The sequence below is a fragment of the Musca autumnalis genome, unplaced genomic scaffold (assembly GCF_047663935.1).
Source record: "Musca autumnalis isolate F117 unplaced genomic scaffold, ASM4766393v1 scaffold_5, whole genome shotgun sequence".
Classification (NCBI taxonomy): domain Eukaryota; kingdom Metazoa; phylum Arthropoda; class Insecta; order Diptera; family Muscidae; genus Musca; species Musca autumnalis.
Genome location: NW_027412088.1, coordinates 89,539,317 through 89,566,033, shown reverse-complemented (window position 1 = coordinate 89,566,033; position 26,717 = coordinate 89,539,317). Strand labels below are relative to the sequence as shown.

Sequence of the window (26,717 nt, the reverse complement as noted above, 5' to 3'; positions counted from 1 at the left end):
CCGCAGCGTGATAGAAAACAACAAAGAGAGGACACGTGCCTCGCCGTTTTTTTTTTCTTATCTCATCAACTTTCGCGGTTATAGGCCTCCAAAGGTTTGAGGATTTGATGTAAAAAGGGCCATGTAGTCTAGACTATATCTTACAAACAGTTAGGAAATTTCCATTTATCTCAGAGGCAAAGTTGTAGCTCTTGTCTTATAGAACAAAAATTGTGAACACATATAATCCATCAAACTTCATCATCAAGGCCAAAATCGCCAAGTTCAAAATTCTTTTAAAATTGTTTCTCCGGTTTTGGACTACAGCTATCAAACCGATCAAAAAATATACCACAGATCTCAAGAAACAGCTTTCTTGAATATACGAACTTTGTATAGACGGTTCTTAAAGGTCAAAATAGCAAAGCAAATGTGATTTGTATCCTGTTTTCTCTGGTTCTGGCCGCGAAAGTTGATGAGATAGGGAAACACGGCGAGACACGTGTCTTCTCTTTTTTGGTGTTCTATCACACTGTGGAGTCAGAATATGGTTAATAAAACATGACTAAAAAAATTGCACACAGTGTTATACAGCCAATAGATCTACATTCCATTGTCTTATTCCAAGACTATAACTTTTATATAAAACCTTTTTTTTGGTTTCTACGAGAAGGTAAAGTCAGTTGCTGATGTTCATACAAAATGGCTAAAATATATTCACCATAATGAGATAAGTGCATTTTTATTCTGAAGTTATATCTCAAGTCGTAAGAGGCTCAGGTCCCATGGACTCTGAAAATGAATACATATGTGTACATGGGCAACAATGTTTACATCCTTGAATAAAATATTAATAAATATACCAGTAGGAGTAGGTTAGGCTATAAAAATACAATGTCACCTAAATTACGCTGGAGAGTAAAAATAAGGAGTAAATTTGGTAGCCAGGAAAGCTGCTTAAAATGGTCGCAACCGGTGATATTTGCTTAATATGAATTCGTTTACCTTAGATGTCAGGTTATTATTTGGTAAACGTTCGATATTAATGATTTGAACTTACAAAATTATGCCTTTTTATGACTACTCGGTAATCCGGACAATTCGATAATCCGGACATGGCCGAAACATGTGGTGTCCGGATTATCGGGACTATACTGTACTTTCAGTGAAAATTTGTAAACGATCCTCGAACAGCCCTCAAACTGCACATAATCAAAAGTGTTGAACTATTATGAGGGAGGTATACGTAGATTTTTTCCTATATAACCCTTCTTACAACTTAATTTACGTTTAGAAGAAATTGTTCCATTGCTTATATTTCAAATAAATCCTCAAAAAGAAGGTTAACCCTGCAAAAGGCTATTAAGGTGACCTTACACATTTTTTAGGATAAAATTATTTGTTTTCATTTTTGACTTTAATTTTACATAACTCCACACTGGGTGAAAATCGAACAAAATCCTTCACTTTTTTTGGGATATTGTAAAAAGAAGAAATATTAAAAATCAAATTTCACTATGAGTCTCTGAACACAAGAAATCGGTAAAATTTAAGGTCATATTTTATTATTTTTATCCAGATTGGCAACTGAAATTTGACGGAGAATATTTTTATACCCTCAGCATTTATGCATTTATGAATACGGGCAAAATGTGCCTCATCGAAATAATGGACTCAATCGGTCCACTCCTTTGGGTACCTCCCGCACAAAATTTCGGAAAAGTTCGGTTTAGGGCCTGGTCTCGAATCGCATATATTTTTGTTGCAACAACTTGTACTCACCGCCCCCTATACGACGGTGCAAGTTTAATCTGGAGGAAATCCATACTTCCTGAGGAAATAGCCTAAAAGGTGCAAAAACCCCTATGATACCGTATGTAGTGGTTTGAGCGCAGGATAACTCTCGAACAGATCTGCCAATTCGGTCCAAAATTTGGCTTTCGTAATATTTTGTCCAAACATAGTTTACGTTCTAAGATAATCCATAACGGTCCACTCCTTCAGGTACCTCCCCCACAAAAGTTCAAAAATGTTCGGAAAAATTGTGCGCATGATAAATTTTGAAGGAATTAATCGATTTGGTCCACACTTTACACATCATAATACATCTACCAGATGTATGTCTGGTTTGAATATGGACTATATTTGTCCACTCCCTTGAGTACTTCCCAAACAAAATTTCAGATAAGTTCACTTTAAGACCTGGGCCCTATTCCACGAAACAACTTATCAACTTTTCATTTTGCACTTATCAATTTTTTTGACAATGCTCAAAGTTAAGTGTTCCACAGAACCATTATTTTTTGACAAGTGATAAGTTGCTAATTATAAAGTGAGTTTGCTTACTTTTCAAAATAATGTAGCTCTTTTTTTGATTTCTGTTCCACAAACGTTATTTCTGCTAAGTGAAAAGTTGTAACGGCAAAGCGTATTTTGCTAAGATTTTGCAAAAAAATTTGCTCTTTCGTTCCACAGAAAACTCTGCATTTTGATTTTGCAGATCAAATTTTGATAAGTTTGCCTTAAATTTGCGAGGTAAACGTTCTCTTTGCCAATGTACATTGTTAAAGCGAGATTTTGTTCGGAAATAGTGAAAACACGGTTATGACAAGAAATTGTAAAGATTTTTCCGAACTTCTACCCCTGAATCAACCATCCTACTTCGAACTCTCACTATCCGAAATTCCACCCTACGAACAACCCCATTCCGAACTTCCACCCTGCGAACAACCTCACAAATCGATGTTTCTCGATTTTACATTTAGACTAAACTCTATTTGAAAGACTATTTTTATTTATTACTATACCCTCCACCATAATATGGAGGGTATATTAGGTTTGTCATTTCATTTGTAACTCATCGAAATAATCATTTGCGACCCTATAAGGTATATACATATATTTTTGATCAGCGTAAAATTCTAAGTTGATTTAACCACATCCGTCCGTCCGTCTGTTGTAATCACGCTATCTTCCGAACGAGTTGAGATAGGGGGATGAAATGCTGTTCACACGTGTCTTAAATCAAGTTTGAAGTTGAGCTTTGTTATTGCCCCCATATAGCAGTGCCGTCGATTTCAGCTATTTTAAGGTTTTTAGCTACATTTTCAGAACGAATTAGTTATAATATGCTTCCAAAACTTACCGACATAGCTCCATATTTTATTATAGCCCCCATATACTGCCCAATTTCAGCTACTTTGGCGTTATTAGCTACATTTCCAGGACGAATTAGGTATAATTCAGTCAATCACCAAGAAACGTCTCCACAAAAAATTAAGGATAAAGGTCTACGTTTTTTACAGCCCCCATATAGCAGTACCGTCCGATTTCAGCTATTTTAAGGTTTTTAGATACATTTCTAGAACGAATTAGTTATATTTTCGCAAGTATCTTCTCCACTTTGTGGAGAAATAAAACTAATTACTCTATGCCGAACATAACGCTTTTTACTTGTTTTATTTCGCTTAATTTTATTGTATTTTATTTGTATTTGCCTTCATTTTATTTTAGATTATTTTATTTCACTTATTTTTTTTATTTTTTAACTTTATTTTATTTCAATTTACTTTACTTTATTTCACTTAATATTATTTTATTTCACTTCATTATACCCTACACCACTATGTGGAAAGGGTATTATAAGTTTGTTTTGGTAAAAATTCATGTAACACCGCGAAATATTCGTCTGAGACCCCCAATGTGGTATACCAATCTTCATATCTCGGCGAGATAAAGCGATTTTGAGATGTGTGTCCGTCTGTCCATTATAAATTGTAATCAAACTACAGGTCGCAATAATGGACCGATCGTCACGAAATTTTGTATGGAGGTCGGTTTCACATCAGAATAGATCGCTATTTTAATTGATGATGATCGTGAAATATTTATAATATTTGTGAAATGGACCAAAAACTTAACTTTTATCCGATTTTGTAGCTGCTCTGTAGGTCGCAATAATAGTCCGATCGCCTCGAAATTTTAACTAAGGTAAGAGTATATGACAAAGAAGAAGTTTGCAATTTGAGATGGCGATAATATTTAGAGGGTTAAATGGACCACAACTTTTGTGTGAAAATTATGAGAATTTTGAATATGCATCTTATATCTTTGTTCCTGAAAGACACATTCCTCCCTCGTGAGATGTATTTGGAAGACGATCTCTTGACCTTTCCATTGATGTCAATTATGTTGATGTACGTGATCAGATAACAGAGTTACAGCCTTATACATCCAGTTTTTTGTTGGTAGTGTAATCATAAACACGCTAGAGGTAGCAATTATAGCTCAATAGTCACGAAATTTCGCACGAGGTAAGAGTTTAGGATGAAGAAAATGCCTATAATTTTGCATGATGATCTGATATTATTTAGCGGGTGATATAGACCATTACTTTTGTATGAAAAATTTACAAATTTTATTTTTGGTCCATATTGTAATTCCTGGAGGGCATATACCGGAAAAGTAGCGTACATATGGAAAAAGAACTACTGACCTTTCCCTTGATCCAAATTGCAATAATGTGTCTGCTAGATAACGGGCCTACTGCATAATATGTAATGGGGTTTCTGTAGAGAACCACAATTTCCTCCCATGCTACAAATTGTCGATATCATGACAGAGAAATTTTCAGTTAAATGGTCCAATTGGATGTTTTATACAAATATTGCAGCATTGGGTCGCCTCGCCACTTATTTTATACCTCAGGATTTACAGTAAAGGGGATACATACAAAATACGACCAAAGATGTGTCTCATCGAAATAATGGTTTTAGACCCCAAGTATGTTTGGACGAAATTTGTTTTAGACAATTTGGAGTCTATTTAGCCCAGTCCGTTCATCTGTCTCTTACTGTCTACCTGGCTAGTGGGCACGAAAATTTTATACTTCGAAATATTTTGCCCAAACCTAGTTTAAGTTCGAATATAGGCTATATAGGTCCACACATCCCCCACAAAAGTTCAAATTTTTTTTTCGAAAAATTGTGTGAATTTTAACTGGCGAAGTGAGCAATCGATCGATAGACTGGGTAAGACTATATGCAAAATTCGGAAAAGTGAAATTTAAGAGTCCTCTCGAATCGTTTTGATTTTTTTCAGCAGATTGTCTTTGCGGTCCCCTTTTCGATGGTACAATTGCAATAGCAAGTCTATATTTCCTGAGATTATGGCCTAAAAGCTCCAAGAAACCCTGAAAAACAGGCAAGAAACCTGAGGCAGAGGTCGTTAACGCAGCTGACTTATACTATCTTCTTTGGTGTGTAATTGAATATGAATAATTTTGGGATTTATACATTTGATTGCATGCAAATTATTTGAATTTCTATTCATTGTTATAAAATATATTTTTGATATCACAATATATACCCACAATTAACTATCAAATATCAGAGATGTAGCAAATTGCATTGTATATATGTATATTTATTTATTTTAGGTTATTCCAAAAAGGAACCTGATATTTAAAGACAATTTGGAGATTTAGCAGGAGGGGCTAATCAATGTGAATTTTCCAATTTTTGAATATTTTTCCACAAACATCCCAGTAGGAACAAGGGAGGCTTCTCTTATATCATAGATTCATATTATGTTATTGATATCTGGCCAAGTTTTTATCGCCGAGTCCGAACGGCGTGTGCTAAGTTGCCACTTGTAGAGACGTTTTTCATGGCTGAAATACTCAGGAAATATCGCCTACATTATTAAGGGGTATTTTGCCACGTTGAAAATTTGATTCAGCGTACAAGGCGGTTGCACTTAGCTAATTCCTAGAGGTTGTGGTGTAGGGTATCACATGGTCGGCCCCGTCCGACTATAGCCTTTGCTTACTTGTTTTATATTGTTTTATTTTTATTTATATTTTAATTTATTTCATTTTATTTTTTATTTTATTTTACTTCATTTGATTTATTTTGATCTTATTTTAATTTGTTTCATTTAATTATTATTTAATCTTTATTAAAATTATTTTATTTTATTTTTATTTCATATTAATTTATTTTATTTTATTTTATTTTATTTTATTTTATTTTATTTTATTTTATTTTATTTTATTTTATTTTATTTTATTTTATTTTATTTTATTTTATTTTATTTTATTTTATTTTATTTTATTTTATTTTATTTTATTTTATTTTATTTTATTTATTTAATTATATTTTATTTTATTTTATTTTATTTTATTTTATTTTGTTTTATTTTATTTTATTTTATTTTATTTTGTTTCATTTTATTTCAGTTTAATTTAATTTGTTTAATTTAATTTTATTTTATTTACTTTTAATAATATCAGTTTCTTTTCATTTTTTCGCTCGTCTCAATTTTACATGTCTTATTTAATGCAAAGATGATAAAACGTTCTGTGGAACAAATATCATTCACACTTTGCAAGAGAACTGAGAGACTTACCAAGATGGCGGAAAAATTGAGCAAGAGAGCACAACAACTGTGCTAAAAGAACAGTGATAGACAAATTTGCTAAGTGCAAGGGAAATTGAAAAGTAATTTTGTGGAACAAAAAAGGGTTATCACTTTTCAAAATAACTACTTTTTGATAAGTGCAAAATGAAAAGCGATAAGTTGTTTCGTGGAATAGGGCCCTGCTCTCGAATCACTTTGATTTCTGTTGAAGCAACTTGCATTCGCTGCCTCAATTACGACGGCAAAAGTTTTTTCGGGGGCAAGTCCGTACATTTTGAGAAAACAGCCCGAAAGGTGTAAAAAGTGTAAAAATCCCTTGGCACCATATGTAGTCGCTGGAGAGCACTATATTTCTCGAACTGAACCGAACTGATCAACCGATTTGGTCCAAAATTTGGACTTCATCATTTTTTGTCCTAACTTAGTTTCAGTTCGAAAATGGGCAACAAATTCCGGTATTTCCCCCCAATATTAAAAAAATTTCACTAAAATGGTATGCACGGTATATCTTGAACGGGACAACCAATTTGGTCCAAACTTGGGATCTCCTAATATTTTGCTCATATTTAGTTTAACTTCGAACATGGCCGATATCAATCTTCTCCTTAGGGGATCTCCCCTACAAAAGATCAACATTTGTGTCTAAGTGCAGTTTAGGGTCTGTTCAAAGATTGTACTAGTGGGCGCGATATCTATCAAAAAAATATGACTCTAAAATAAGATCCACTTCCAAAATAGACTATGTTGGTCCACTTCCTCCGCAACACTTTTGAAAGTAATCCACATTTTTGTCGGCAAGTTTAAATGTCCAAAAAGGGTACTAAAATTCTGAAAAGACCCTTAACCCTCCGTCATGCACATATTCCAATAGTCACGTACGTAGCGCATGTATCTGGCCAGATACAGTATGTATTTCAGTACATTTATACGAAAAATATGCTATTTTAGTGATAATATTATATTTTTGTATTGTTATCACGCCAGGCAGATATATATTTTCACTTTTTTGTTCTTAGTACATGCTTAACCCGTGTAAAAAAGATGAGAAATAAAACAAGAAAAATTGTATTTTTGTGTTTACTCGTAATTTCAAAAAAATAACAAGAATTGGTATAAAGTTCATTTCAATTAAATTTAGTAGTTATAAAGTAAGTTTTAATTAATTCTTAATTAAAAAAGTCTCACAAAGCTTCAGGTAAGCAACTAAAACATGTATAATCTGATTTCGAATGTTGTAGGCATAGCGGATTGGAGCAAAATGTGTGTGTATCTGGTCAGATACATGCGCTACGTATACGATGTATAGATGAAAAAATCTACATAAATTTTGATTGTTGTTGTTTTTTTAAAGTGTTTTTTTCATAAAACGATACCTTACAATATTTGTAGAGGGTACCTGGAGACTCAAACCCCTAGCTAAATCAGAAATATATTTAAATCGCAGTTGAATTCGTAAAATATCTGGCCAGATACATGTGCATGACGGAGGGTTAATACATTCGATCCTTCCGTAGATGAAATTTTCAATTCACATAGGCTGAGGGTATATCTCTGTCGGCAAAGCCGACTGATACTTTTTTACTTGTTTTATTTGACGTCATCCCTCTAAAACTATGTTTTGTGGGACAATTTTGAATAAATTCAGATGAAGTACGGCTATAACGCTAAAACGTGTTTTTAGAGGTTACAGGCGATTGGATAGGATTTACAGATTTGGTGTATTCTCACACATATAGTAAAATTTTATGACGAATAATTTTGTAGAATATTTTGATCTGATATGATCATATTTTAAAGGAGTTATTCAACGATTTTCTAAAAAAAGGACCAAAAAGGACCCCTTTGATGAACCATATGATGGTTAATATTTTTATCAAAAATATTTCCCATCACCTCCTCAGTCAAAGACACTATATACCTAAAATGCAAGGATTCCAAGATATCTGAACTCGAATATTAATAACTAGAAATAGGCGGAACTTAACTTAAAAACACGTAACTCATGTTTTTAGCTACACTTTCATAACCTATCCCTTTTTCCTATAATTTAAAAGACAAATAAGAACGGCATTAAGTTCGACCAGTTCGAACTTGTTATACCCTCCACCACGAGTTGTATTGAAGTAAAATGGAACAATTAGCCCAAGGGGGCTATACCAAAACGTCGTTCTATACCTACAATTTTCTGACAGAAAGTTTTAGACTCAAAGAAGACTAACCCCCAGTTTTTGTAACAAATTTTATTGTTCTCACACGAATTGTCAAAATTTGTAGATCGATTTACTCGCCTTAGCGCAAATGTGAAACGCTGATTTTTGAATGAGGAATTCTTAACTATGTATAGAACGTGTCTACGAAGAATTAGGTCTGTATGTCATCTAGGGGCTGAGCTATAGATGCCCAAATTATTACGAATATAGACGAACGAACAAAAAATAGTTACAAAAACAGGGGGTAAATACCAAATTTCCGATATTTCGGTAAAACCTTCAAAATACCTGAAATCAATATTTTATAACAACATGGAAGATTAACAACCTTCAGAATTACGAAAATCGGGAGGGACCGTTCTATGGGGGCTATATCGAGACGTGCACGTATACCAACGAATTTCATTCAGACAGACTTTTACCTCCAACAAAGACTAAACACTAAATTTCAGCCATTTCGATGACATGCTGTGGCCACAACTTTCAAAATACCGAAAATCGGGAGGTACCGTTCTATGGGGACTATATGGAGGCATGGACCTATAAATTTCTGGGAGAAAATTTTATACCCCTAACGAAGACTATGTTCCACATTTCGGTGTGATAATGAGGCTAAAACCTTTAAAATCAGGAGGTACCGTTCTATGGGGGGTATACGAAGGCATGGACCTATACCAACAAATTTCATACGGAACGTTTAATACCCCAAGTAAGGACTAAATACCATATTTCATCCATTTTGCTGGAATATTGAGGCCATAACCTTCAAAATACCGGATATACGGAGGTTCCGTTCTATGGGGAATATACTAAGGCGTGGACCTATACCGGCAAATTTCATACGGAACGTTTAGTACCCCAAGTAAAGACTAAATACCAAATATCAGCCATTTCGCTGGAATATTGAGGCCACAACCTTCAAAATACCGGATATAGGGAGGTACCGTTCTATGGGGGCTATACTAAGGCGTTGACCTATACCAACAAGTTTCTGGGGAAAGTTTTGTACCCCCAGCGAATACTTAATACCAAATTTCAGCCACTTCTGAGGAATATTAAGGCCACAACCTTCAAAACACCGAAAATCGGGAGGTACGTTCTATGGGGGCTATATGAAGGCGTGGACCTATACCGAAAAATTTCTGGGCGAAAGTTTTATACCCTAGCGAATACTTAATACCAAATTTCAGGCACTTCTGAGGAATATTAAGGCCACAACATTCAAAATACCGGATATAGGGAGGTACCGTTCTATGGGAGCTATACTAAGGCGTGGACCTATACCAACAAGTTTCTGGGGAAAGTTTTATACCCCCAGCGAATACTTAATAGGAATATTAAGGCCACAACCTTCAAAAAACCGAAAATCGGGAGGAACGTTCTATGGGGGCTATATGAAGGCGTGGACCTATACCGACAAATTTCTGGCGGAAAGTTTTGTACCCCCAACGAAGACTTAGTACAAATTTTCAGCCATTTCGGTGTGATAATGTGGTTAAAACCTTCAAAATTCGGAAAATCGGGTGGTACCGTTCTATGGGGGCTATATCAAAACGTGGACCGATACATCCTAGGAGTAATAGAAACTTCAGCGACTGATTACAAAGCTCTATCTTAAAAATTTCGAGCTGTACCTTGATTTCAACAGACGGACGGAATATTTCGATGTGTTACAAACGGAATGACAAATTTAATTATACCCTCCATATTATGGTGGAGGGTATAAAATTAAATTTCGTGGCACAGTGTAATAATCAATACTTACAATTTAAAATGCAAATTATTAATTTTGCATTTTTGTGGCCAAAGGGTGTCGATTGAATTATTTAAATAAAATAGAATAAAAATTAAAATATCAAAGCTACAAATCACAATTTTCTTTTAATCTGGAGGCGTTTTCCCATTAAAATGTTAGTAACATCGCTTAAAATGTATCCATTTAACAAGACAATCGACACCTCTTTTATTGACGAATATCAGATTACAAATAATTGAAATGACAGTTTTATTAAGAAGTTCACCGTCTTTACATTGAAACCTATTTGAAATTATAAATAATTCTTTTGAAATTCAACGCTTATCGATAGCACTAAGTGCTGTTCGTAGTTATTTTATTTAGAATTATAATTTTTTTTGCAATATTTTGAAATTTATTATCGAAGCAATCAAGCAGCCATTCATTCGGTCATTCATTTATACCTTCTTACCTCGCCATGCCAATGCATTACATAAATAATGAGAAACAATTCAGAGCAATTTAAATTTCAATTAAATTTTTATTGTTTTATTGTTATTTTATAAATACAAAAATATAGATATTTACATTTTATTTTTATTAATATTACGTGTTAATTGTTCACTTTTTACATTGTTTGTTTATGTGTGTGCGTGTGCGCTATTTAAAATACATACAAATACAACTATCTTTACTTGTGGCAACTAAGTGGCATTAAAATGTAATTTTAACTAAAAACGTAGCGATTCATAAATAATTTAATTTATCCATAACTTTAATGTAAATTTGTTCATTTTTTGTTTATTTGTATGTTAAATGGTTATTACATCTATAAATCTTATCTAAAGTTGAAAATGTGGTTTATATTTTACAATTTTCTAGCCTGTTTTAAGATTGCATGTGGTTTGCCCGGTAAGTGAATTTTTGATAATTTCTAGATAAGCTGGAAATTCTTCTATGGGAATTATTAAATTAACACTGTGTAACAATGTCAGGTGTCATGAAATAAATAATGGATTTCTTGTGTAGTATGATAATTTAATTAACAATGCCATGTGTCTTAAATTTACTTTTTCAATAGTGCCTAATAATTTTTGGGATTTTCTAAGCATAAGTTGATTTATTGGCAATATGGAGTTATTTGTGGCCATATAGTTGTACTTTTTGGGAGATTTATATGCCAAAAATCGGTGGGCCATTACTGAGGAAATTAAAATACATTAAGGGAAAGATAAAAGTCCATCATCACGATTTCAATATAATTCGTCAAATTTTTTCAAGACCGAATTCCAGCACATTTTGCAAATTTCATCCAAATCTGTACCGATTTCACTATAATTTGGCAAATGTATTTCGCACTTATTCCAAATCTCATACAAATTTTACGGATATAGCGTATTTGGTGCTATATTTAAAACCTGTTAAAAGTAGCGAGCTAACATGTTCCGCGCGTTCACACATAAGAACGTTAAAAACTTTTGTTCGGCGTTCGGCTCATAACCCACCCCTTTAAAAAAACATAGCATTATGAAAAAACAAACAAAGAATAACAAGTAAAAACATTAAGCTCGGCCGAACTTGTTATACCTTCCACCATAAAATATTCTGAACTAAAATGGAATAATTAGTTTCCTATTAGATGCAAAAATTGTTCGACCAAATGCCCCTAATACCCCAAATGCCTAAATTTGGTCAAAAAATGTAGCTAAAAGTTTCTTCAATCTTTTGGTAACATTATATGGGAGATATACAAAAAAATAGACCTACTATGTGGACGAAAAATTGTAGCTTAAATCCTCAAACTACCGAAAATCGGGGGTACCGTTATATGGTGGGAGCTATACCAAAACATGGACCTATGTTAACGATTTTTGGTGGAGAAACCCTAATGTGTAAAATTAAAGCAAGTTCGGTCAAAAAATTTGGCTAAAATCCCCAAAATACCTTAAATCTGGAAGTGCCGTTATATGGGGGCTATAAAAACATAGAACTATCTTCATAATTTTTGTTGATAAGTTTTTTGGTCATTGGGAACATAATTTGTCAAAATTCAGCTAATTCGGTCAGAAAATTTAACTAAAGCCCTTAAAATACCTTACATCAGGAGGTATCGTTATATGGAGGCTATACCTAAACGTGAACTCATCTTGGCAATTACTAGTGGATAAGTTTTCTGAGCATTGGGAACCTCATCTGTCAAATTTCAGCTAATTAGATCAGAAAATGTAGCTAAAACCCTTAAAATACCTTAAATCAGGAGGTATCCTTATATGATGGCTATACCTAAACGTGGACCCATCTTGACAATTTTAAGCATAGACGTTTTTTTGGTCGTTAAAAACCTCAAATGTCAAATTTCACCTAATTCGGTCAAAAACGTAGCTAAAATGCTTTAAATCGGGAGGTACCGTTATATGTGTCCTATACCAAAACGTGGACCAATCCCCACTACAGACGGCTAGATCGTCTTAGAATTTTATTCTGATCAAGAATATACATATATACTTCCATACTATGATGAAGGGTATATCATGTATCATTTTTTCATTTGACACTTATTTCCGGTAAACAAATGAGTTTTTGTGTGAGAGCGGGGAGGAAAGAGTATAGAGGGGCTCTTTCCTCTCAATTTTCTTTACCGCAAATTTGGCGCGTGTAACTACTGACTTTATAAAATTGTTCATTTCACATTTTCCTAGAAACAGAATTGAGCTCCTGGTCTGACAAATGACGTTACCTGGCAACCCGCCATTTCCCTTAGAACAGAACATCTAACCATAATTGTCTCCATCAAAAGACCACCCGATTTCATCACGTCTGAACGCCGCAATTTCATCAATCATGGGAAAGCTGGCCTGGTTTCAGAGAGTTCACTAATCTCCGGTTCAGAGATCTGTCCAATTCTTCTGATGTTCGTCTAGCAAAAAGGATGTTCTGAGACATCACCACTTCTGTAGCTACCTGCCATATACCTGCTGGTCAAATACTCGAAGTGAGACAAAACTTCCCAGTAAGGCGACGGCATTAGTGAATGAGAGTGATGAGCTTCGTCGTGCATAGCCCAGCGATCCCAGACAGTTTGTCGAGCGACCCGGAAGTGACAGGACGAAGAGAGGAGTACTACGTCGCATCAGGATAAACCACCACAATTTACAATGAATGGAATCACCATGGTAATGCTGAAACAGGTGGATGAGCCGGGAGTCGTGTATCTGTCTAATGTTCTCAATCTGTCACTAACCACCCACATCGTTCCATAAGTCTGTGAAATCGGCAGGGTGGTCCTGCAAGGTCTAAAAATAAAATAAAAATTATTGGCTTTACTATTTCACACCTGTTGTCATAAACCCAAAGAAAATCCACCAAACAAGTAGTCCATTAGCGCATTTAACACCTAGTACCAATTCCGTTCCATAGAGTAATTATGATTCCTTTTTACGTTTTAACTTCCCAGCATTTAACCCACTGCAATCTTAATGAGATTTAAGTTTTTTTGTCGCTCTTCCTTCCATTTAGTTTTCTTACACTATGCTATTTGTTTTCGTTTTTCTATTTTCAAAATTATTTACAGGTAAACTCTTCATAGTTCTCTTCACAGACATCACATTGCACCGTACAGCACCATATAAACTGACAGCGACACTGGGTGGTGCGTCGTATCTGTTGGGTATTATAGCCACGCTCACAACAGAGCAAATCACAGCTTTGAAAACCATGCAAGGTGCGATTACAGACACGACCCTGAGTGCCTAAAACGCCCTCCTGTAAATTGCGTTCACAGTAATTGGGCGACGCTTGCAGATACACCAAATCCATGCGTTTGGGATAATTCATCACCTTGCCGGCACGATTTTTTCTAAAAAGGAAAAAAAAAAAAGAAAATTCAAAATTAGTTACAACATGCTATTAAACGAAAACGTTTGCACTGTCAGCTTACTTGCTTAAAACTAGTTTCAGTCCATTTTTGCCTTTGGCGGCTTGAACAATTTTGGCTTTATTGTATTTCTTCATTAGTACATCGCCCACAACACGAAATGAGGGTAAACTCTTCCAACAGGTCTTCATGACACAAGACCCACTGACTCCATGACATTTGCAATCAGTTTTTAAGAGATTTTTCACCAGCTGTAAGGGTAGGAAATATTTGAAAATTACACATGACATACATACTAAGAAGAAAATTTATGCTATCTTACCCTTCTTCCGGCTCGATTGTTGTGCAAATTCATAAGACTTCGGGCATCACCCTCAATTTCTCGGGCATCTAAGAATTTACGGGCAAATTTCATGCCAAATTCAATATCCGCCGAACAACCACCCCACTTCCATGGCTGTTGGCCAGCGCCAACACCACTCTCAAACTCAGCTTGAATATCACGCCGCGTTGATGTGGGTTTATGCCGCACATCGCAGCCACACAGTGTGATATTACCACGGGCACATGCCGCTGTCACAGCATGAACTGCTCCTGCACTTGCTATGGCATAGGTGAAGGCAGCCTCACGAGATCCTATGGGGGTAAAAAAGAACGATCATTAAAATTTATTTACAAAATGGTCTTAAGCTAATTTTTCTCAGCAGCTGAGAGCTAATAAATTTGAACGCAGTCTCTGAGTACTACATTTATTCAATGAAACTTAGCACTCCGCAGCTTTCCTTTCCTAACAAAAATTTGTACTCAATCAGCTGTTGAGTAAGAGCAGGAAAAAATGTCTAACGAAAATTTGTACTCAGCCGCTGAGTACAGGAAAAATTTTCTAACGAAAATTTGTACTCAGCTGCTGAGTACAGGAAAAAATTTTTAAGGAAAATTTGTACTCAGCTGCTGATTACAGGAAAAATTTTTTAATGAAAATTTGTACTCAGCAGTTGAGTACAGGAAATTTGTTCTAACGAAAATTTGTACTCAGCAGCTGAGTACAGCAAATTTTTTCTAACGAAAATTTGTACTCAGCATCTGAGTACAGGAAATTTTTTCTAACGAAAATTTGTACACAGCAGCTGAGTACAGGAAATTTTTTCTAACAAAAATTTGTACTAAGCAGCTGAGTACAGGACTTTTTTTTAACTAAAATTTGTACTCAGCAGCTGAGTACAGGAATTTTTTTTTAACGAAAATTTGTACTCAGCATCTGAGTACAGGAAATTTTTTCTAACGAAAATTTGTACTCAGCAGCTGAGTACAGGACATTTTTTCTAACGAAAATTTTTACGCAAACAATTTTCCAACGAAAATTTGTACTCAGCAGCTGAGTACGCAAACAATTTTCTAACGAAAATTTGTACTCAGCAGCTGAGTACGCAAACAATTTTCTAACGAAAATTTGTACTCAGCAGCTGAGTACGCAAACAATTTTCTAACGAAAATTTGTACTCAGCAGCTGAGTACGCAAACAATTTTCTAACGAAAATTTGTACTCAGCAGCTGAGTACGCAAACAATTTTCTAACGAAAATTTGTACTCAGCAGCTGAGAACGCAAACAATTTTCTAACGAAAATTTGTACTTAGCAGCAAACAATTTTCTAACGAAAATTTGTACTCAGCAGCTGAGTACGCAAACAATTTTCTAACGAAAATTTGTACTCAGCAGCAATTTTCTAACGCAAATTTGTACTCAGCAGCTGAGAACGCCAACAATTTTCTAACGAAAATTTGTACTCAGCAGCAAACAATTTTCTAACGAAAATTTGTACTCAGCAGCTGAGTACGCAAACAATTTTCTAACGAAAATTTGTACTCAGCAGCTGAGTACGCAAACAATTTTCTAACGAAAATTTGTACTCAGCAGCTGAGTACGCAAACAATTTTCTAACGAAAATTTGTACTCAGCAGCTGAGTACGCAAGCAATTTTCTAACGAAAATTTGTACTCAGCAGCTGAGTACGCAAACAATTTTCTAACGAAAATTTGTACTCAGCAGCTGAGTACGCAAACAATTTTCTAACGAAAATTTGTACTCAGCAGCTGAGTACGCCAACAATTTTCTAACGAAAATTTGTACTCAGCAGCTGAGTACGCCAACAATTTTCTAACGAAAATTTGTACTCAGCAGCTGAGTACGCCAACAATTTTCTAACGAAAATTTGTACTCAGCAGCAAACAATTTTCTAACGAAAATTTGTACTCAGCAGCTGAGTACGCAAACAATTTTCTAACGAAAATTTGTACTCAGCAGCTGAGTACGCAAACAATTTTCTAACGAAAATTTGTACTCAGCAGCTGAGTACGCAAACAATTTTCTATCGAAAATTTGTACTCAGCAACTGAGTACGCAAACAATTTTCTAACGAAAATTTGTACTCAGGAGCTGAGTACGCAAACAATTTTCTAACGAAAATTTTTGAGTACAAACAATTTTCTAACGAAAATTTGTACTCAGCAGCTGAGTACGCAAACAATTTTCTAACGAAAATTTGTACTCAGCAGCTGAGTACGCAAACAATTTTCTAACGAAAATTTGTACTCAGCAGCTGAGTACGCAAACAATTTTCTAACGAAAATTTGTACTCAGCAGCTGAGTACGCAAACAATTTCCTAACGAAAATTTGTACTCAGCAGCTGAGTACGCAAACAATTTTCTAACGAAAATTTGTACTCAGCAGCTGAGTACGCAAACAATTTTCTAACGAAGATTTTTGTACTCAGCAGCTGAGTACAGGAAACATTTTCTAAAGGAAATTTTTGTACTCAGCAGCTGAGAACAGGAAAAATTTTCTAACGAAAAATCGTACTCATCGGCTGAGTAAAGGAAAAATGTTCTAACGAACGGCTGAGTAAAAATTTTCTAACGAAAAATCGTACTCATCGGCTGAGTACAGGAAAAATTTTCGAAAGAAAATTTGTACTCAGCGGCTGAGTAAAAATTTTCAGCAGCTGAGTACAGGAAAAATTTTCTAACGAAAATTTGTACTCAGCGGCTGAGCACAGGAAAAATTTTCTAACGAAAATTTGTACTCAGCCGCTGAGTACAGGAAAAATTTTCTAATGAAAATTTGTACTCAGCCGCTGAGTACAGGAAAAATTTTCTAACGAAAATTTGTACTCAGCCGCTAAGTACAGGAAAAATTTTCTAACGAAAATTTGTACTCAGCCGCTGAGTACAGGAAAAATTTTCTAACGAAAATTTGTACTCAGCCGCTGAGTACAGGAAAAATTTTCTAACGAAAATTTGTACTCAGCCGCTGAGTACAGGAAAAATTTTCTAACGAAAATTTGTACTCAGCCGCTGAGTACAGGAAAAATTTTCTAACGAAAATTTGTACTCAGCCGCTGAGTACAGGAAAAATTTTCTAACGAAAATTTGTACTCAGCCGCTGAGTACAGGAAAAATTTTCTAACGAAAATTTGTACTCAGCCGCTGAGTACAGGAAAAATTTTCTAACGAAAATTTGTACTCAGCCGCTGAGTACAGGAAAAATTTTCTAACGAAAATTTGTACTCAGCCGCTGAGTACAGGAAAAATTTTCTAACGAAAATTTGTACTCAGCCGCTGAGTACAGGAAAAATTTTCTAACGAAAATTTGTAATCAGCCGCTGAGTACAGGAAAAATTTTCTAACGAAAATTGGTACTCAGCAGCAGAGAACGAAAGAAATTTTCTAACGAATATGTGTACTCAACTGCTGAGTGCGGAAATTATATAATTCTAATTATTTTTAAAATAATTTTGTTGTACACTTACCAACAAACATAACATGTCCGAAGACATCTTTCTTCCACACCTCCGAACAATTCCAACGATGTCCCCTAAACTGATATTGGCACTCATGGGCACCCAATTGATGACCCTCGCCCAATGCAATAAATGCATCCGGTGATTCAGAGCATAGCTGTCGTTGCTGGGGCGTTAGACCAGGTATGCGAGCACACAAAAGTGATGATGTAAAACTGGATACTAATCTGACAAATAATTAATCGAAATCGAAAACAATTTGTTAATAAGCGTTACAATAATGACATTATACTAGACAATAATAATAACAACAACAATAAGAAAAATTACAACCACAAAAAAACGACAACAGCATTTCCGAATGACAAATCATCAATTGTTTCGATTCGTTGCCGGTTTTTTTTTTGTTTGCTGGTTATTGGGAAGATGTTATGACCCAACTATCAAACATCCCATCCACAAGATCAGATATGAAGCATGGGTAAAATATTAGTGTTCCATTGTATTTTCAAATTCAATTCATTGACGTTCGGTTGTTGGCTCGTTCGTCGTTTGTTCGTCCGTTCATTCATTTGGTGATAAATATGCCTTCAAATAATTAAAACCCACACACAAAGCTGCTAAACAATACTAGAGTCATATATTTAACGTTATTACGACTACCAGCTATGTGGCTGGCTGCTCCAATAGTTTTTGTTTTATTTTTTTTTTCGTGTGTTCCCGAACAATAAGAAACGGTTTCATATTTTAACAGAACAGTGTTTCAAAATAAAAAAACAATTGAAGTTCATGCAGAAGGTGTTAAAACAAGCAAGTAAAAAACGAGGTAATTTCAGTCGGCCGAACTTTTTATACCATCCACCACGAGTTGTATTGAAGAAAATGGAATAATTAGCCAGCAAAAATTCGGATTCGTTAGTCATTATGTATCCCATTACAATGAAATGTAAACAAAACTAACTACTTATATTACTTCTTACAAAGTTATGAGTACGGTGGCACAGGGCGTGTTTGTCCGACTATAAATCATATGGTTGTGTGTTGAACGTTCACCGTCTGCACGCGATTTTTTTGTTTACAAAATAAAAAAACAGGTGGTGGCGCACATGTAAGCGTTTAAACTACCCTCAATGTTCTTAACCGTGGCATAGTGTGTAGTGTGTTCGACTACAAATCAAAAGTTAGCATGATCAAATGCAGCAGAGAGCTAAATAAAATACAAATATGAAGTGAAAATGAAAACAAATTCGACTTCAACTGTTCTAAAAATAAAAATTTGTTTAGCTTATTTTTCAACATCTATTGGCCACAGAATAACTACTTATTCTAGTGGCCATAGAATAACTAGTAATTCAATCCCCTTGTTAAAATAATGGGTTAGTAGGGGGTTTTCTATGTAGGTACGACTACCAAAAAGTACTATAAAAACCCGTTATTTAGTAAGGATTTTTTTGAGAGAGCCAACGTATACCCCTATAGTTGGAGCACACTGTCTTATCTCTTTTCTTGTGGACGAGACACAGTATGCTCCGGTTCCAATCGTTGGGTACGTGATCCCCTGCACATGATGCATACACCTTATCAGTGTGTCGCCTCTGGTTTTGAACAGCTCCGCCGGAAGCCATCGGCTTATTATTCTTCAGCCTTATTATTCCTCAGCCGGTTTATTTCTGTCTTTAACTCATCTTGCCGGCCGGTATATACTCAATACCATTTTATGGGATTGGATCTATGGTATCTTTGTCGTTTTCGTTAGTATTGGATGCCTCTGTTACCAAATTACCTTATTCGTCTCTACACTGTTTGGTAGATTTTCGGACTCCATTCTGGTTCCTGTACATCATGATTTTTTCACACTCCCGCTTTTCCATCTCTTTTATTTTCCTCTTCTATCGATGGCTATCTGGTGAGCTAAGCGTTGCTGTGTAACGCTACAAAAAGTTCACGGACATAAATCTGTCACTTCACTGCAACTTCACAAACGTCTTTAACGGAAATAACTCGCATTCACCTCATCTCATCCGAGTCTTGCTACTGGTAAACCTGGGGAAGAAGTTGCATTGCAAAATTTTTGGAAGGACTATCCATTGTGGAGACTGAGACTTTTTTTTACTGTTCCACACTGATACTTCCAGTTTCTGTCGCACATGTAGAATTTGACTAAATATATACCTCGACATTCTGTCGCTCAAGTAACGTCGGTTCCCCGTTTTTAGATGTACTTACTAGTTTGTACGAGTTCGTAGCAGTAAACACAATAGTATTATATTGTGTTCGGTTAGCCGACTCACCTGTCCCATACCTCCACCTGTACCATACCTCGCAGTTTATTGAAGCAAAACATACTATTATGTAAGCATCTGATTTAATCCCAAAAAGAGGCAAGAACTAGTCATTTAATTCGTAAAGTTTACTGTGTCTTTGTAGAGAACTTGAGTGCGACTGGACATACCCCAGCAGATAAGAAAACCACGTTATAGCCGCTGATTGTAGAGAATACTATGGCTGTTTCCATGCAATGGAAAGTACATTGCAACTGTACTGATATGTTTTCGGAAAGAGGAGTGCTGTCGTTTAGCAAATGGACAAGTTGAGCGGAGTATGCTGAGGCTATCTGTTGTGATTGCAGCTTGCCTACGTCCAACTTCAATGTTATGTCTGTTCGTACTTTATTTGCTTCGTTTAATCGGGTACGTACCTTTTCTGCAAGAAGGTAGTGATTGATCCCACCATTTTTTTGCTCCTCGGAAAGATCGTACATCCAACACGCTCGATGAAAGCCCTCCATCTACCACTACGTGATCAGTTTGATACATTGTTTTTCGATCATGTTAGAGGTAAGTACCCTTATGAATGTCGAGATGAGTAGGTGTGATGGGGTTAACTACTATGTTTTTTACCGCTGCGAAGCCTATCCATCTCAATCCGCTGAATCTCCCGATTGCTGGGTCTAAGATATTCCCATTTTCTGCGTTTCTAAGCGCTTGTAAAATATATCTTTGGCCTGCTCGTCCTTGTCTTGAAGAATTTGGGGTTTTTTCGAATTGTTTTAAGTCTTTCATCCATCGGGGTGAAACTGGAGATCAGATGTTTTAACCTCCGACTGACTATAAATCCGTAATCAAATTCATGATTTATATCATGGCAGCTATAATGCAGTGCGTCACATTAAGGTGTTGTTTAACGCCTTTTCCAATCCATCGAATTGTTGTACCTTGTACTTTGTGTAAATTCCAATTTCTTTTTAAATAGTCCAAGCATTCTATGTGCAGGTTAGCAGATCGTGGTCCTTAAAGCGATGGCGGGGGTCGTAATCTTTAGAGGGATTTGTTTTTCTTTCTGTTTTCATAGTGAGATATTTTGTATAGGGATGGATTACTGGTTGGGCGTCGAGTGTCCAACCCACGTTTTTATCGTTCTTTTTGGTGAACACCCGGCACATATTAGCTCACCATCAGTAGTGGGTATTAGAGGCAGTTCCCACTAGTGACACCACTAGGTAGTTAGAGTCCACTTGAGATGAAAGTGAAACCAAGATAAGTCCTGTGCTTTGCCAAGTAAAAGCCGGTCGGGTCCGTAAAATATTATTATGAATGTAACTGATAGATTTAGGGTAGTTTAGATGAATTTCAGTCAATTCAAAAATATGAGTTGGAACGTAAATTTTTATTAAGAAATTGCTGCACTAGTTCTACAACAACAACTACTGTGTAGAATTTTCTCTACCTTTCAGGTTCTTACTTTCCATGTTTAATTTAATAATCGTTTCTCAACAGTCATAAATTTGCCGCGTATTGTAAATTTCCGGGATGTTAACAGATCTTTCGTCTAGGACTATCGGTAACGAGAAGCGATTGGGCATAAATAACGGAGAAGGTTATAAATCAGTTGCAACTCAGACCGCGAACTAAAACTGCCAGTTAGAGAAGAAGTAAAGCTGTGTGCTTATTAGAGAGTTAAGCTATTTGCTTTGTAAATAAAGTCTAAACGAGCCTTTTTATACCCTCCACCATAGGATGGGGGTATATTAATGGCCAGTTTCTCTAAAACGATTCGTTATTGTAATAAATATTTGTTTGATTGAAAACAAAAATGAATGATATATTTTTCATAAAACTGAAATGTGGTAGTAGTTCGAACGAATTTGAATTCGAATCGTCTTAGTGAAACAGGCCATAAGTTTGTCACTACGTTTGTAACTACTCGAAATAATAGTTGTAGACCCCACAAACTATATATATTCTTGATCAGCGTGCAATTCTACATCGATATAGCCATGTCCGTCCGTCTGTCCGTCCGTCTGTCCGTCTGTCTGTCTGTCCGTCTGTGGAAATCACTCTAGCGTCCGAATGGATTGACGTAGGTGGATGAAATTTTGGGAAAATCTATTATTTGTACGTAGGACTTTTGGTATTGAAAGTGGGCTATGTAGGTCCACGCTTTCGTATAGCCCCTATACAAAATGAGGCGTGACGCGTCGTCGTTTTAAGGAATTTTTAAGATATTTGTCCCATTTTAGCACCGAATTGGTTGTAATTTGGTATTTTGTGTCTCCAGAGGCCAAAAACGTTCCTACCAAAGTTGGTTTATATAGGTCCACGTTTTGGTATAGCCTCCATATAACGCCCCATATAAAGTACGAGTCATTTTAATATATTTTGAATGTATTAGTCCCATTTGACAACAGAATCGGTTGCAACTTTGTATTTTGTGTTTCCAGAGGCTAAGAAACATTTCTACCATAAAATGTTTATATAAGTCCACGTTTTGATATAGCCCCCATAGGACGATATCTCCCGATTTTCGGTATTATGAAGATTTTGGCCTCATTATCACACCGAGATGGCTTAAATTTGGTATTTAGTCTTCGTTGGGGATATAAAACTACCCCCCAGAAAGTTGTAGGTATAGGTCCGCGCCATCATATAGCCCCTATAGAACGGTAAGTTCCGATTTTCGATATTTTGAATGTTGTGGCCACATTAATCCACCGAAATGGCTGAAATTTGTGGTGGAGGGTATAAAACGTTCGGCCCGACCGAACTTAATGTACCACTTGTTTTGGTACAAATAGTGTCGGGAAATAAAACAACGTCTACACGGAGTTAAGTTAAAGCTAAGTCCGCAACAATATTACCAAAATTATGACTACCTTTTGTTGTGAGAATGAACGAAAATAGACCAACTAAAAAATCGGTTGAGTATGGACAGCAAAGTGTAACCTCAATAAAAATCCTATATAGACCCTCCTTCCTTTAGCTAGTTTTAATAGTTTTTTTTATTAAACAATACAAATTTATATTTTTCTAAACTCTCTTTGGATATACTGTGTCACATCTAATGGACATGTGCAGCATATGATGGGTTAGATATCTGTTATGTTCTTTTGTTGTTGTTGCTGTTATTTTTATTGCGCCCCCTAGTAATTGGACTTGGAGAGGCTTGTTTGTTGGTACTATGTTTTTTCTGTTTTTTTTTTCGTGTAATTGAAGTCGTTGTTAGTGGAGGTGGTGCTGGCGGTAAGTCATGAATTCATGAATGAACCAGCGAACGAACGAATGAACCTCAGGCTGGCGGCATTTATCTATAGTTGTTTTTGTTTTTCACAAAAACAACAAATGCTGGAAAAAAGTCTAATACAACAATGGATCGTTCTACAACAAAATGGTTGTTATTTTGTTAGCCGCCTTTTTGTATTCGACGTCGTTTGTATTTTTAACATATTTTTGTTTTTGTTGTTGTTGCCATTGTTAAACAAACGTTTATTGTATTTGAACCATGGCGTGGTAAGTTAACTCTCTAAAGATTAATGCGTTAACATGACGATTTCATGCTGTGTCAAAACAGCTACCTTAACCACAAACCAAGAGAAAAAATGTACTAATAATAATCATACTAATGGTGGTGGTAGGAGGGATGCATTAGGTGCAAGAGAATGCTGTGAAGTTGGGGATTGAAATGCATATGTCATATTGATGGAATGATAGGAATTTTTAGGCGAAAAACCACAGGGATCAAACTTAAGAAGATTACAGTGCAAACAATAAATTGGGCATTGCCTTATTATTTCCTTGTTAATAATTCGACATTGAAAATTATTCTTTGAAAATCATTTTACCAATTGATGGGATGATATACATATGTATGTGGTTGGCTTTGTCTCTATGTCTATCTTCCACACAATCTCAATAAAGTTTCCATGTATTCATTGACAATTTTCCATAGTTGTCTCTATATGTTAGCTTTAATTAATTTCAACTTATCTCATGATATCAAATCTGGTAAATAATCTTCTCTGTCTTAAACGATATTTGATCGGCTAGTTTGTAACTAATTTGTCATTTGACATTAAGTCATGTCTTTAGTTTTGCTTAGAATCAAAAGTGACATAAAATTCATAGCAGTTCGTTGGATTAACAAGAAAAAACCTCTTCATGATTACTTGTTGTTGGCTTATTTGGGGATAATATAATAGTTTAATAGAAGCACACCAGCATGTGCCAGGCTGGGGACATTTGGGACGCTAGAAAAGGGGCCTCTAAAATAAAAACAAGTACGAAAGGCGTTATGTTCGGTCGGATAGAACTTCTTATAGCCTCTAGCATGAGCTGCATTGAAGTAAATTATATTTTGAATTGAATTTTGTTTTGCTTATTTGGGGATAATATAATAGTTTAATAGAAGCACACAAGCACGTATAAGGCTGGGTGCATTTGGGCCTCTATTTCAGAATCCGAAATACAAGTTTACAATCATTCCATTTGGATGATGTGTTTACAATAGGGCTATAAACGAAAAATACCACGCCTGTACCATGTGCGGAATATTGCCCTGATAACGAAAACTCATATTTTAATCCGATTCAGTGAAGACTGTTTTCGCACCGACATAGATTTCTAAAGACTTTGGGATAATTTTTTCTTTGTAAAAATGTTGTTTTTAATTTTTTGAACAAACATTTTTATGGATACATATGATTTATTTCATTTATTTAATATACGAGATATGGACAAAAATCTGTATTAAACTTATACAGAATGGTTTGATATTGAAAATTATATTTAATTTCAATAAGAAATAGCTCATTTAATAACGATTTGTCATAATAATTCCAAACCTAAAAGAGACAACTGTAATGGGAAAGTTGTATGTAATCGGTGCGGAAACTTTTTAACGGTAGGGAAATGTGATAACGCGTTTCTTAATATTTTTACATGCTCTACACAGCTATGTAGTGGTATTTTTGATATTTGCAAAAAATGCTTAAAATATATAACCCTAGTTTACAATAGAGCGACCCAGGGACCCATTTGTAGCCACAAACAAGGCTAAATACCAATTTTCAGCTGGTTCAGTGTAATAATGAAATTAAAACCTTCAAAATAGCGAAAATCGGGATGTACAATTCTATGGTGTCTATATCAAAACAAAATTCTTAGAGAAAGTTTTATAGCCTCATAGCCCATTTGGTGAGAAAATGTGACTAAAACCTTCAAAATACATAAAATCGGAATATACCATTCTGTTGTGGCTATATCAACACGTGGACATATACCGACAAATCTCTGTGACAAAGTTTTATACACCCATCGAAGACTTAATGCCAAATTTCATGCATTTCAATTTAATAATGCCGCTGAAACCTTCAAAATACTGAAAATGTCATGAATGAATGTCTGGTGGAAAGTTTTATACCCCCAACGAAAATCATACCAATACATATACCAAGAATTTTCTTCTGGAATATTTTATAACCCCATCGTATCCTAAATCTAAAAATAAGTCAGTTTAATTTGATAAGAAGCTAAAACTTTGAAAATACCGAAAATCGGGAGGGAACTTTATTTCTGGTGGAAAGTTTTAAAACCTCAACAACAACTAAACGCCAAATGTCATGCATTTCGATTCGATAATAACGCTGAAACCTTCAAAATACTGAAAATCGGGAATCGTTTACGCCAGACCCACTCTTCGGAGAGGTTCTTTCCTATTTTAACTGAGGACCGAGCATCAGTTAATGTCATTCTACAAAGCAGAAAGAGCTTTGCAGGGACACCAAATTCAGATATGGCTTGGAGTTGCCAGGTGGATTTTCCAGGTCTAAAGCCGCATTAATATGCCCAATTATTTCATTGACACTATCTTGTAGGCAATAGGGAGAAGACTTGTGCCCCTATGGTTAGAGCATACGTTCTTATCTCCTTACTTGAGGACAAGGCACATGATGCTCAGGTTCCAATCGTCGGGTACTCGTTCTTCCTGCCAGATGGTACTAACTACCTGATGAATACACCTTATCAGCGTGTCGCCTCCTGCTCCTGCTGCCTTATTATTCTTCAGCCGGTTTATTTCTGTCTTTACCTCATCTTGGCCGTGTGGTATACATTCAATACCATCTTCTGGGATCGGATCTGTGGTATCTTCGTCGACTTCGCTACTATTGGATACCAACAGTTTGGAAAAATGTTCTTTCCATATCCTTAGCACACTATCTGTATCAGTTACCAAATTACCTCGCTGGTCTCTACAGGAGGATGTGCCAGTTCCAAAGCCATCAGTTTTATGTTTCACTCTTTGGTAGAACTTTCGGACTTCATTCTGTCTCCTGTACATCTCGATTTGTTCACACTCCCGCTTTTCCATCTCTCTCTTTTTCCTGCGGAAAATACGTTTCTCCTCTCTCCTTTTCTCCCGATACCT

At 35.6% G+C, this 26,717-nt stretch overlaps 1 protein-coding gene across 1 annotated transcript in view; it reads right to left on the bottom strand.

Moving 5' to 3' along the window:
- Positions 1-13,646: 13,646 nt before the first annotated feature.
- Positions 13,647-26,717, bottom strand: part of Wnt2 (Wnt oncogene analog 2) — a 111,641-nt gene continuing 98,570 nt past the window's right edge. The window contains exons 3-6 of the mRNA XM_073989139.1: positions 18,027-18,244; positions 14,541-14,854; positions 14,282-14,469; positions 13,647-14,200 (exon numbers count right to left, since the gene is read on the bottom strand). Of these exons, the coding sequence (XP_073845240.1) occupies positions 13,906-14,200; positions 14,282-14,469; positions 14,541-14,854; positions 18,027-18,244 (1,015 nt within the window). The 3' untranslated portion in view covers positions 13,647-13,905. The remainder of the gene's footprint in view (positions 14,201-14,281; positions 14,470-14,540; positions 14,855-18,026; positions 18,245-26,717) is intronic.